Source organism: Podarcis vaucheri (assembly GCF_965113315.1).
Source record: "Podarcis vaucheri genome assembly, chromosome: 17".
In the NCBI taxonomy this organism is placed as follows: domain Eukaryota; kingdom Metazoa; phylum Chordata; class Lepidosauria; order Squamata; family Lacertidae; genus Podarcis; species Podarcis vaucheri.
In genome coordinates, this window is record NC_138755.1 from 2,217,581 (window position 1) to 2,229,668 (window position 12,088).

Below are 12,088 nucleotides of genomic sequence, written 5' to 3' on the forward strand. Positions count from 1 at the left end.
AAAGGCGTTGGGCTGGCAGGGCGCAGTGAGCTGTTTGTGTCCTTCTCAAGCGCCCTCCAGCTGGAAGGGGGCTGAAAAGGACACAACAGCTCACAACTGCCTTGTGCATCTGCAAAACTGTGCCCGGGGTGACGCCCCCCCCCACCTCGTCCCCCCTGCACCTCTGCTCTGTTGCTGCCATGGCTTTTTAAGAGGGAGGTGCTGACCCAAGAAGGCTCAAGGCCTTCCATGTGAGACCTGCGTTCAGGCAGCTCCCCCTGCTGGAAGAGCAAGAGGGTTGTGCAAACAAGTTCTCTGACTCCTCCACCAAGATCTCAAGCACCTCGTCTCCTTCTCCCTCTCCGGCTCTTTCTCTTCCTCTGTGCCGTTCACAACCCGCACCAGGAAGACTACTCAACTGCAGGGGGCTTCTGCCCATTTTTTCAGGTGACCCATTTGTGCTTGTGGCGATCCGAGCGGGGGTCCTGCATTTCCCCGCCCCACCTTTATCTGTGGCATCCATCACGCTGCCCACGATGGGAAATGGGATGCAGGAATGGGAGGACCATTCTGCTGATGCTCTGGGGCCGGGTCTCTTCCTGAGGAGTTGAGGCGGGTGGGAAGAGAAACACGCAGCCTCTGGCCCCCGAGAACAGCAGGTCTCCAGCTTCTGCTGCTTTCTGTGCCGCCTCTGCTGCTTCCTCTTCCTTAGATACCAAGTTAGCAACGCTAAACCAATCCAGAGCCCCCCCCCCGCCTTCTCCCCCCTCCGCTCTCTAGGCTTCTCTCTCCAGCTCAGCTTTGCTTTCTCAGCCATGAAGACCCAGAAACTCGGACATCTCTTGCTGGGCTGCTGCTGCTTCCTCCTCCTGGCAGGTAAGGGTCTCAGCCGATGCGCTCCTTTCCTCCAGACGATGGCGATGGGCTTCTCGGGGAGCTGGTAACAAAGCAAGGGGGCTTGGAGGGGAGGCTCGCCTTTCCTTGCCACTAACGGAATCTGCTGAGATGGATGCAGCTGGATGAATTCGCCGGGGCTGTGCGAGGCTAGAAACAAGGAGGTCATTCTCCAACCGTGTGTGTGTGTGTGTGTGTGTGTGTGTGTAGGCGCGCGCGCAATTGCTGGGGACTTTACAGGCATCTCTGTCTAGATATCTTACAGGGACTCGGCACGTGCCTGTGACCAGACAGCTTGCGGGTCGTCGCCCCCCCCCCCCTTTGTAAACCATCCTCTAATGCTGTATCCTGCATCCCCCCCCCCCCGGCTTTCATTGGAAAAGGATAAGACTCCTTCTTCTTGGCTTATAGTATAAAGTGAACCAGTGAGGAAAGCTTTTGTTTCAAGCTCTTTCAACCGATGGTTTAAGCACTGCATTTATTTAACAAAATTTATATACTGCTTGATTGTAAGAAAACCTCCCGCTGTTTAAGAAAATTGTGTTTGTGCGTTCCCAGAGGTGCTTTGGGTTCTCTTCCAGGGGATGTCCGGGTAAAGTGTCCACTGGGATCATAGCCTGCCCTGAGGTTTTATCTCTGGCTTTTAGAATGGAGTTCTGAAGTTTAATTCTCACTCCACGGAGGATGGTTGTGGTACTCAGCAGTGCGTGAGAGATACTCTGCATATGGTCAGGGCCAAAAAATTAATAATTCTTATTTTCCATACCACAGCATCAGAAACAAAGAAGTCTCAATTCAAGCGTCGGTGGAGTTGAAAGACAGGGTTCTGAAAGGGAGGGGCTGGAAGTCATGATTGTGGAGTTCTGGCTCCCTTGCCATATCCTGTAGGCTCAGGGGCCCTTGCAACAATTTACTTCCCTCTTGTTGCATTCGCACAACTAGAAGCAAAGGAGAACAGCAGGACTCCTCTCCCTCTTGCAGAAATTGTTGACAGATGGCATCTTTCCCACTATTAAAGGTGGACACAGGAGCTGCTTGTGGGCGCCCCCTTGGGGCACCTGGCTGGCCTCTGGAGAACAGGATGCTTTGGCTTGATCCAGCCCAAGAGCTCTTCTTATGCACCTGGTCATTGTATACACACACAAACATCACACACCGCTGTGCATCTCTTTGACACAACTATACGCAACTGAACGGAATGCATAGGTCTTCCTCCCTGCTCTCTGCTGCCATGCTTGTGGCAAAGTTTAGCTTGAAAGGACCCCAGGACAGAGACGGATCTAAATTATTGCTCTGTGTCTGTTACTGTTGTTGCTATTTTTTACCCACCCTTCACCCTAAGGTCCCTGGGAATGTTACATCAATTTAAAATATGGTTTAAAACTCTTTTAAAATTTACAATTAAAAATTAGAATCACCCAAAATAAGATGGGCCCTGAAAGCGTCAAAGGCATTCACTGAAAACTGTAGACTCCACTGACTACCAGTCTGTTTCCGGGCACATTTCAAACTGTCCTGGTTATGACCGAAAAAGCCTTATATGGCTCAGGTCCAAGCTATCTGAAAGACCCTCTTCCCTCATACGAACATGCCTGGGCCTTGAGTTCTTTGTGGGAAGCTCTTCTCTTGGACCCACCCCCCTCACAGGCACGCTTGGTGGGGAAGAGAGCCTTCTCAGTGATGGCAGCTCCTGGGCAATTTTGGAACTCCTTGGCTAGGGAGGCCAGAATGGTTTCCTCCTTCTTGTCCTTCTGGCAGGAGGTGAAGACGTTTTGGTAACTGACTGCTTTTAATGGAAGGGCTGGTGCTATGCTGTTCTTATTGTAATTATTTGTATGGTTTGAATAGTGTTTGTGTGTGTGTTCTATCAGTGTTTAACTGTTCTTTAATTATTGTTTTTTCTATGTTTTTAGCAGTTCTTATTTTTGTCGATTAGCCTTAAGTCCCATTAACAGAAAAGGCGGGGAATGGATGGATGGATGGATGGATGGATGGATGGATGGATGGATGGAATTCCTTCTTAACCACCCAGCATGTCTTCTTAGATACTTCTGCTCCTTTTGCTCCACCCGTGGAACCCCTCACTCCTCCACCAGAAAACCCCTTCCTTTCACCAACTCTCCCTGCCACTCCTCATCTTCTGCAGCTCTGGTGACCCTGAGTTAGATGTTGGAGGAGCAGCCTCTTGACCCTTCCCCGGATTCTCAGCAGCCACTTCATGTCACAGGGTGCAGAGCTGGGCAGTGGCGTAGCGTGGGGGGTGCGGGGGGCGGCCGCACCGGGCACAACATCTGGGGGTTAGGGTTAGGGTGCACAAATCCATGGGTTAGGGGGCGCAAATTACTTGCCTTGCCCCGGGTGCTGACAACTCACGCTACGCCACTGGAGCTGGGCCATTTAAAGCTGGTCCTAACAACATTCTTCCTTCCACACAATTATGAAGGCTACAGATCTCCTTTGTATCTGCTCATCACTTTCCTTAACCCATGGACTCTCTAGTTCAGGGATGGAGAAACGTCCCCCCCCCGTCCCTTCTGAAAGCGGGGAGCAATCTATTGGGGGCCATATAGCAATCAGTGTAGGGGGGATAGAGCAGAAGTGGGTGCTCTCCCTCTCCTGCTGCCACTTTCCACAGGATAACCTGATCTTTAATGCTGAATTGGAACAAACAGCAATTTGGTTTTTCAAGGAATTGTTTTCAGCAGTAAAGAGTGGGCTTAGCACCCAGACACCGGGCTTTAAAGCATGAACTTGTGCCTAGAAACATGCCACAAAAGGAAGTCTGGATGAGCCTTCAGTGATAAAGAGTGGGGTTTCTTGGGTGGAAGCAGCAGGAAAAGTGATGTGTCAATGAGTCCAGTGTTTACAAACATGCATGTATTGGGGGGGTGGGTGCATTAAATTGAATCATAGTATTATAGAATATGTTGGTGAAAATATCATATAAAAACATTATAGTAGGAGGAATTGCTAGCAGCACTGTGTACATTAGTCAAAACTGCATAGAAAAATGTGTTTATTAGGAGAAATTCACACTAAAATGCTGAAGAATTTTCATGAGGATTTTAAAACCATCACAAATTGCTGCAGAAATGTGGCAAACAAAATTTAAAATTGGAAAACTGAGAGAACCAAAATCGGCAGATCTTTCCATTCCTGGATTTACTGCGAGCCTGAGAAATCTCTATGTGGGACAAGAAGCTACAGTTAGAACTGGATATGGAACAACTGATTGTTTCAAAATTGGGAAAGGAGTACGACAAGGCTGTATATTGTCTCTCTGCTTATTTAACTTATATGCAGAATTCATCATGCGAAAGGCTGGGCTGGATGAATCCCAAGCCGGAATTAAGATCACCGGAAGAAATATCAACCTCAGATATGCAGATGACACAACCTTGATGGCAGAAAGTGAGGAGGAATTAAATAACCTTTTAATGAGGGTGAAAGAGGAGAGTGCAAAATATTGTCTGAAGCTCAACATCAAAAAAACAAAGATCATGGCCACTGGTCCCATCACCTCCTAGCAAATAGAAGGGGGGGAAATGGAGGCAGTGAGAGATTTTACTTTCTTGGGCTCCATGATCACTGCAGATGGTGACAGCAACCACGAAATTAAAAGACGCCTGCTTCTTGTGAGAAAAGCAATGACAAACCTAGACAGCATCTTAAAAAGCAGAGACATCACCTTGCCAACAAAGGTCCATATAGTTCAAGCTCTGGTTTTCCCAGTAGTGATGTACGGAAGTGAGAGCTGGACCATAAAGAAGGCTGATCACCAGAGAATGGGTGCTTTTGAATTCTGGTGCTGGAGGAGACTCTTGAGAGTCCCATGGACTGCAAGAAGATCAAACCTATCCATTCTGAAGGAAATCAGCCCTGAGTGCTCACTGGAAGGACAGATCGTGAAGCTGAGGCTCCAATACTTTGGCCACCTCATGAGAAGAGAAGACTCCCTGGAAAAGACCCTGGTGTTGGGAAAGATGGAGGGCACAAGGAGAAGGGGATGACAGAGGACGAGATGGTTGGATAGTGTTCTTGAAGCTATAAACATGAGTCTGACCAAACTGCGGGAGACAGTGGAAGACAGAAGTTCCTGGCGTGCTCTGGTCCATGGAGTCACGAAGAGTCAGACACGACTAAACAACAACAACAACAAAGGGATGGAGAATTCAATTAAGTTTGCATTTAAAGGTGAATCTGCATAATTTTCACTTTCTGAAACAATGCACAAACTGAAACACAGCCACCCTTCAAAATCCACACCTCTCAGAATTTTGCAGTGCTGTTCTCCAGCTGAGTAATCTATACTAGGGCAAACACTAGGGCAAAGTGTGCATAAAGATGTATATATTAGTGGAAATAATGTATGAAAATGCATTGTAATTGGAACAATTGCTTTGCAAAACTGTGTTTATGAGATAAAATTTCATACAAAGCTGTGTATATTAAGAGAAGCTAATTGATGAATTTTCTTGGGGACTTTAAACAAATACTTTGCAAGCTGATGTGGAAGGAGGAGAACTGAATTTAGGACTGGAAAGATGAGGCAACAACCAATTAAACTGTGTGAAGCACAGGACCAGGGGTCAGAAAAGGGATGATTATTATTATTAATACTTGACCCATCTGGCTAGGTTGCCCCAGCCACTCTGGGTGGCTTCCAACTCATATAAAAACATAATAAAGCATCAAACATTAAAAACTTCCCGATACAGTGCTGCCTTCAGATATCTTCTAAAAGTCAGATAGTTGTTTATTTCCCTGACATCAGACGGGAGGGCATTCCACAGGCGGGCGCCACTATTGAGAAGGCTCTCTGCCTGGTTCCCTGTAACCTCACTTCTCACAGGGAGGGAACCGCCAAAAGATCCTTGGAGCTGGACCTCAGTGTCAGGGCTGATCGATGGGGGGTGGAGACACTTCTTCAGGTATATAGGACCAAGGCCATGTAGGGTTTACAGGTTGGCACCAGCACTTTGAATTGTGATCAGAAACATACTGGGAACCAGTGTACTTTAGGACCGGTGTTATATGGTCCTGGCAGCCGCTCCCAGTCAGTGGATTCCAGTGGAACACAGCAAATTCTGCAGTGTTCAATAGTTATACATAGTACAGTGGTACCTCAAGTTAAGAACTTAATTTGTTCTGGAGGTCCATTCTTAACCTGAAACTGTTCTTAACCTGAGGTACTACTTTAGCTAATGGGGCCTCCCGCTGCCACCACTGCACGATTTCTGTTCTCATCCTGAAGCATAGTTCTTAACCCGAGGTACTATTTCTGGGTTAGCAGAGTCTGTAACCTGAAGTGTCTGTAACCTGAAGCGTCTGTAACCTGAAGCATCTGTAACCTGAAGCATCTGTAACCCGAGGTACCACTGTACAAGCAAAATTTAGTATGAGCAAAGGAAAGAGTTTCAACTTTCACTTAAGAAATACAAAAGTCCAGTCAAGTGCTGGGGAACTTTCTGTCCATAGTCTACTTTTAAGACCACATTCTGCCTGAAGAGCAGGCCCACGCAGAGCAGTGGCAGCCAGCTACACTAATGCCCTCCAACTTTTCTCTGATTAAAATAGGGACACCCTATTCCATAACAACAACAACTACAACTTTATTATTTATTATTATCCCATCTATCTTACTGGGTTTCCCCAGCCACTCTGGACAGCTTTCAACATATATAAACACATAATAAAACATTAAAAAAACCTTCCCCATACAGGGCTGCATTCAGATGTATAGTTACTTATCACCTTGGCTTGGGGATCGCATAACTCCATGTCCTTGGATGAAAATAGGGAAGTCCTAAGGAAAAGAAGGAGATTTTGGGATCAAATCAGAAACCGGGATGATTTCTGTAAATCTGGGACTGTCTCTGGAAAATAGGGGCACTTGGTGGGTCTGTACACTTACTCAGGCCTCAGAGAAGCATGAGGGGCCTTCCAGACTTACACTGTCATGCCAAAAATGCCCTGCACCTCCCAGTTGACTTGGGACTCCCACCCTGGGCCTCAGACAAGCTCTGCTGGGGAGTGCAAGTTAGGTAGGGCTGCCACATCTTGGAGAGCAAAACAGGACAGTCCGAGCCCTGGCTCAGGTGGGCAATGGCTGTGGCATGTAGAGCAGCCCAAGCCCCAAATGCAAGGAATATTAGATCCTGTCTGTTTTAGGACCCTGTCAATCTCTGTGTGACCTTCTTCTTTTTTGCCAACTCCCTGACAAAACCCTTATGAGCATGTGCACTATTTCAGGAGCTGAACAGCACACTTTTGATGTGACCATTTGGCCGGAAAACCCTGTGGTGGTGCATGGTGGGTCTCTCTGGCTGAACTGCAGTGCCAGCTGTCAGGAAACAGATGCCAGGGGAAGCTTGGAGACATCTCTGATCAAGGAGAAGAGAGACAATGGGACTGGCTGGGCAGCCTTCCAGCTTGTGAACATCACGGAGTGGGCACCCACTGCAGACTGCTCCTTCAGCTGTTACGGAAAGCACAGATCTGTGCATGCAAGCATCACGGTGTATCGTAAGTAGCTATGAAGCAAAGGCTATTTTAAAAACAAAACAAAATGTGGTGTTTGCATCTTTTTCCTTTTCTCTAGGGAACTTGTAGTGGCTTGCCCCTATGCAGTCTCTGATCTAGGCAATTACAAAATCCAAGCCAGTTTGGCCTCAGAGACTGAACAAGCTAGTTTCCTTCCCAAGGGAGGATGGCATTGCAGTGGATGCCCCACAGCTTAAGATCCCTTCCTTTCTCAAATCCCAGCATGAGCAGCACCATTTGAAAGTTCTGAGGTGTATCGCCTCTTAGGAGCAAAGAGAGGTGCTCAAATGCACATTTCTTAATAGGCGTGAATATGCTTGCCTTTGACTCCAAAGGAGTTTTCTTGGGATCTGGTGGATGATCTCCTGATCGCTGTGGTGGCCCTTTGTTGTATGCATCATAAAAAATAGGACAAAGAGGGACAGATATTTGCATAAAATTTGCATAAATGCATACATTTAAAAAGAATGACCGGAGCTTAAATAGAAATTTAATGCAGCTCACATCATGGAGAGTCTGTGGATAGTGGGTCAGTTCAGTCTCCTGTCTGCTGAGAGGCAACTTCAAGGTGCCTTCTGCTCTCCCTCCTTAGGCTTCTTCATCTTTAAGCTGGCCTTGGACTAGGCAGCCAGGCAAGCAGAGGACCTTCCCAATAATATTTGAAAGTCTTAATTAAAGGACTGTCCCCTGTAAAGTAGGGTGTTTGACCACCCTAGACTCTCCACCCTGACTGCCTGAATGGGCCTCATGCAGAGGGTCAACAGGGATGGATCCTGGTGACATAGTAGTGGAAGGTTAAGGGTGGCATGTCAGGTGGCAGAACCTGGCTATGTCTAGTGGTTAAGGAGGAGCCTGAGTGTCATGGGAATGGCAAATAGCAAATATCATCAAGTAAAGCAGAAAACAGCCTACCTCTCCTTTGTTTCTGTCCCTTCACCTTGAGTTCTTACTCTTCCTGGAGATTCTGCTGTTTATGGAGCAGTCATCCTGATTTGTTGCACAAAGATATTGGCTATTTATTGAGCACTCATTTTGATTTATTTATGGGTAGGTTATGAACAATTGTGCATTGAACAATTACCCCCTTTTTCTCATGCATTTCCCTATTGTGCCAAAAGCTCTGCAGCCCCCCCCCCCCCGTGGTTAATTAACAATCAATTGCTCTGCCCAGGGAACTCTGGGAATTGTACCTCTTGGAGGGGGAGAGGGGTCTTCTAATAACTCTCAGCAACCTTAACAAAGTACAATTCCTAGAATTCGGGGGGGGGTGTTAAAGTATTCATGAGTGTTTAAAGTAGCATCATAATGCTTTAAACGTATTGTGTGGATGTGGCCTACTTGTGGGATTTCAACAGCAGCAGCTGCCATTCATGTGTAATCCCTGTTGTGGAGGTGGAGGGTAATTAGCAAAACCAATCCTCCTGGCAAACCCAAGTTTAGGACATTCCACACCTTCCCTAAGCAAAGATTCTTTTTCTTTGAGAGAAATAAGTGGCTCATGTAAATGTAAACAAGCTTTAATAACAAACTGAGAGAAAACTGTAACAAAACAACATAATGAGAGAAACTAAATGCAACATGAGGCAAGTTTGAGGCAAGAAGCAAGGGGAGGCCAACGGTCCCTCTGAAGGTCCCTTCCGGGGGGGGGGCACAAGCCCCGCCCACCAGAAACCAAGCCTTCCACTGCTCAAATGAGGCCCCAGTGTTTTTCTTACCATCCCATCCCAATGTGCTTCCACATATCATTCCAGAGATTCCAGAGCAGGTAGTGTTGGATCCATTGCCACTGATGGAGGTGGGTAAGGAATATAACTTGACATGCCGGGTTTTCAGCGTTGCCCCCGTCCAGAACCTCACTGTGACCCTGCATAAAGGGAAGGAGGAGCTGTATGTCAAGACCTTTGAGGACCACAGTGACAATGAAGCCAGTGATGTTGTGGTGACTCACACCATAGCTGCTCGGCAGGACGACCATGGGGAGGAAGTCACCTGCCATGCAGCCCTGGACCTGAGGCCGGAAGGGCCCTTCTTGGAGAAGGCGGCCTTCATCAAGGTCCTAAAGGTCTTTGGTGAGTTGCAAGCTTTTTATCGTTTGTATACTATTTCTCCCCCTCTTAAGAATGAAAATTAATTTTGGAATTTTCACTGAAAATTAATGACTTGAATTACTGTAAAAAGAGAAAGAAAATAGCTCAGAATTTGAAGAATGAACTGGCAGGAGCTGTGTGTTTTTTACAAGAGACTGTCACACATTAAGCACCCATACACTTCTATATAAGCGGAATGAAAACTGGAAAAGTGTATTTAAAATTTGTGTGTCCAGCATCATGAGGACATGAGAATATAAGAAGTTGTCTTAGACAGAGTCCAGTCATTGGTCCATCTGCCTCAGTACTGTTGTTATCCTGGTATGCGCATGAGCAGTCAGCCAGCGCCAAACCTAGCTTACTGGGAATGAGCCAGTGTGCTGCTGGTGCAGGGTGCTCAAACTATGCCTGCCCTCCTCCCTCTTTGCTGCACTGAGAGGAAACACACCAGAGCATTGGCTTAGCATAACATGGGAACCAGCTTTCCTGGTTTCTCTCCCTCTTAAAAGGCCATGTGAATAAACGATGCAAGACCAAATCAGAGGTCGGAGATGCACGGTGAGGTCAAATGCAAGGCAGCAGAACTGGGGAAAAGAAAGTAGGGGGGAGAGAGAAACAGGCAGCGGAAGGTGCAAACACGTTGCCAGTGCAATGGGGGTTTTCCTCCATGCCTCTGTCGCCAGCTCTGTCACCAGGGCAACTGGCTGGTTGCTACGTAAGCTTGCTGACTTGCACTCCTTGCTGGGCTGGAGAGCGTGTCTTCAGCTGGCTGAGTGGTGGCAAGCAGCTGGTCCCAACACAGAACCACCCTTGTTCGGTAAGCAGTTGGGATTCCTTTTGCTTTCACTTATTAGTACTGTTATAGATTTGAGGGAGCCCCACCCCCAAACCCTAGAAATTAATAATCGTAGGATTTTGATAGCGTATTGAAGGGAAGATTGGAGGCCAGTGGAAAAACAGGCTAAACTTCCTTTCCAAGCTAGGGTCTCACCTGGGATAGAGGCATTAACACGACAAAAGGTGTTGATGGCCCACCTGAGAGGAATCTTGGGCCTGGGCAGATTAGAGGTTGCCATGGTGACAGGGTGTGTGTTTGAGGTGGCAGAGGAATAGATAGTCTTTTGAGCAAGGTGTGCTGGGAAGAAGAAAGGGAGAACAAAGGGGGAGATCCATCTTGGGCAGGCTAGCTGAAGGCAGGCTGGGAGAGATGCCTTGCACTCCAGTCCTGCTCTGCTGAGGGTAGCAGCCCCTCTTAAGATGACCGTGCTGTAAGAACTGGACTCCCTCCACACAGACTGAAGGTGTAAATATGTGAATGAATAATATTTCTTAAAGCTACAACAGTCTCCTCCGCATCTTCAGTTCTCCAAAGGAGCACAAGCCCTGGGGGAGCACCTGGAGCCCACCTGGAGTCTTGCTACTGCTCAGCAGAGAGTCGGGGAGGTGCCCAACTTCTGAAACAGTACCTTGAAATGAAACAGAAGGAATCAATAGCCCCCATCCAGAGGCTCTTTCCCCCATTTTTGTTTCCCAGCCTTTCATGAACCTCTTTGATCATATTAGCAAATAAATATTTCAGGAAACTTCAGGGCACTTAATGCAGTCCAACCAGTTTACATAAAGCTGTTTTCTGTTGCTGAAAGTGGCCACGAGAAGCTGGACCACTCCAGAATGCCCACTCCCTTCCTTGGGTCCTACAGCTTTCCTGTCACTTCCTCTGCACGAATGCAATTAGCTACAGGATGCTGGATTTGAGAGGCTCTTGATGTGAGCCAGTTTAGCAAGGACCTCATTCTCAGAACAAAAAACATAGCTTGTATTTTTCCCCCCTGAGTAACTACCAATTTCCAGTTCTGTTTTCAGGAAAGGCATTCTACTGCCGGTGGCCATGCAGGAAATATGCAATTATTATAATCCTGTTAGTGGAAGTCTATTAATAACTCTGTGACAAAGACACTGCCTGTTCCCCTCAATCTCTCTTTCTTTTTTGGTCTCTGAGCTTGGTGCTTTAATGAAGCTGCGAGGGATGTTTGACTCACAGCCTTTGTTCAAGTACCCTGAGACAAGCTGCCCCCAACCTCACCTGAGCAAATGGAACATACTGCAAATGCATTAGGAGAGTTCAGCGATGAAAGGGGGAAATGCAGGCAGCTTTTCTTGAGTGTGTTGTAAATAAAAATTGCCCTTCTCCTTTATGGGTTATCCAAGAGCCCATATAGAGTCCTTACATACCGTATTTTTCGCCCTATAGGACGCTCCGGCCCATAGGACGCACCTATTTTTTTTTGGGGGGGGGGGAAATCAAGGGAAAAAAATTGATTTCCCCCCAGGTTTGCGCAGCCATCCCCAAGCTAGAAGAGGGAGACGGAGCACTTCGTCTCCCTCTTCTGCCTTCAGGGACAGCCTCCCAAGCCTCTGTGGGGCAGCGCACGGCGCTGCCCTGCAGAGGCTTTGCGCAACCATCCCAAGCTAGAAGAGGGAGACGGAGTGCTCCGTCTCCCTCTTCTGCCTTCAGGGACAGCTTGGCCCGCTATCCCGCGAGCTTGTGGGGCTGGCGGGGGGAGAAGCAGGCTTGCTTCTCCCCC

The 12,088-nt window shown here is 47.5% G+C and overlaps 1 protein-coding gene across 2 annotated transcripts in view; it reads left to right on the forward strand.

Annotated features, from left to right (window-relative positions):
* The first annotated feature begins 326 nt into the window (after positions 1 to 326).
* ICAM5 (intercellular adhesion molecule 5) overlaps positions 327 to 12,088 on the forward strand; it is a 37,737-nt gene continuing 25,975 nt past the window's right edge. Inside the window, exons 1-4 of one of the 2 annotated variants that reach the window (XM_082205808.1) lie at positions 327 to 426; positions 793 to 855; positions 7,126 to 7,398; positions 9,168 to 9,485. In XM_082205808.1, the coding sequence (XP_082061934.1) occupies positions 795 to 855; positions 7,126 to 7,398; positions 9,168 to 9,485 (652 nt within the window). In that variant the 5' untranslated portion in view covers positions 327 to 426; positions 793 to 794. Of the gene's footprint in view, positions 427 to 792; positions 856 to 5,014; positions 5,068 to 7,125; positions 7,399 to 9,167; positions 9,486 to 12,088 lie in introns of those variants that run through there. The other variant, XM_082205809.1, reaches the window with a different exon arrangement.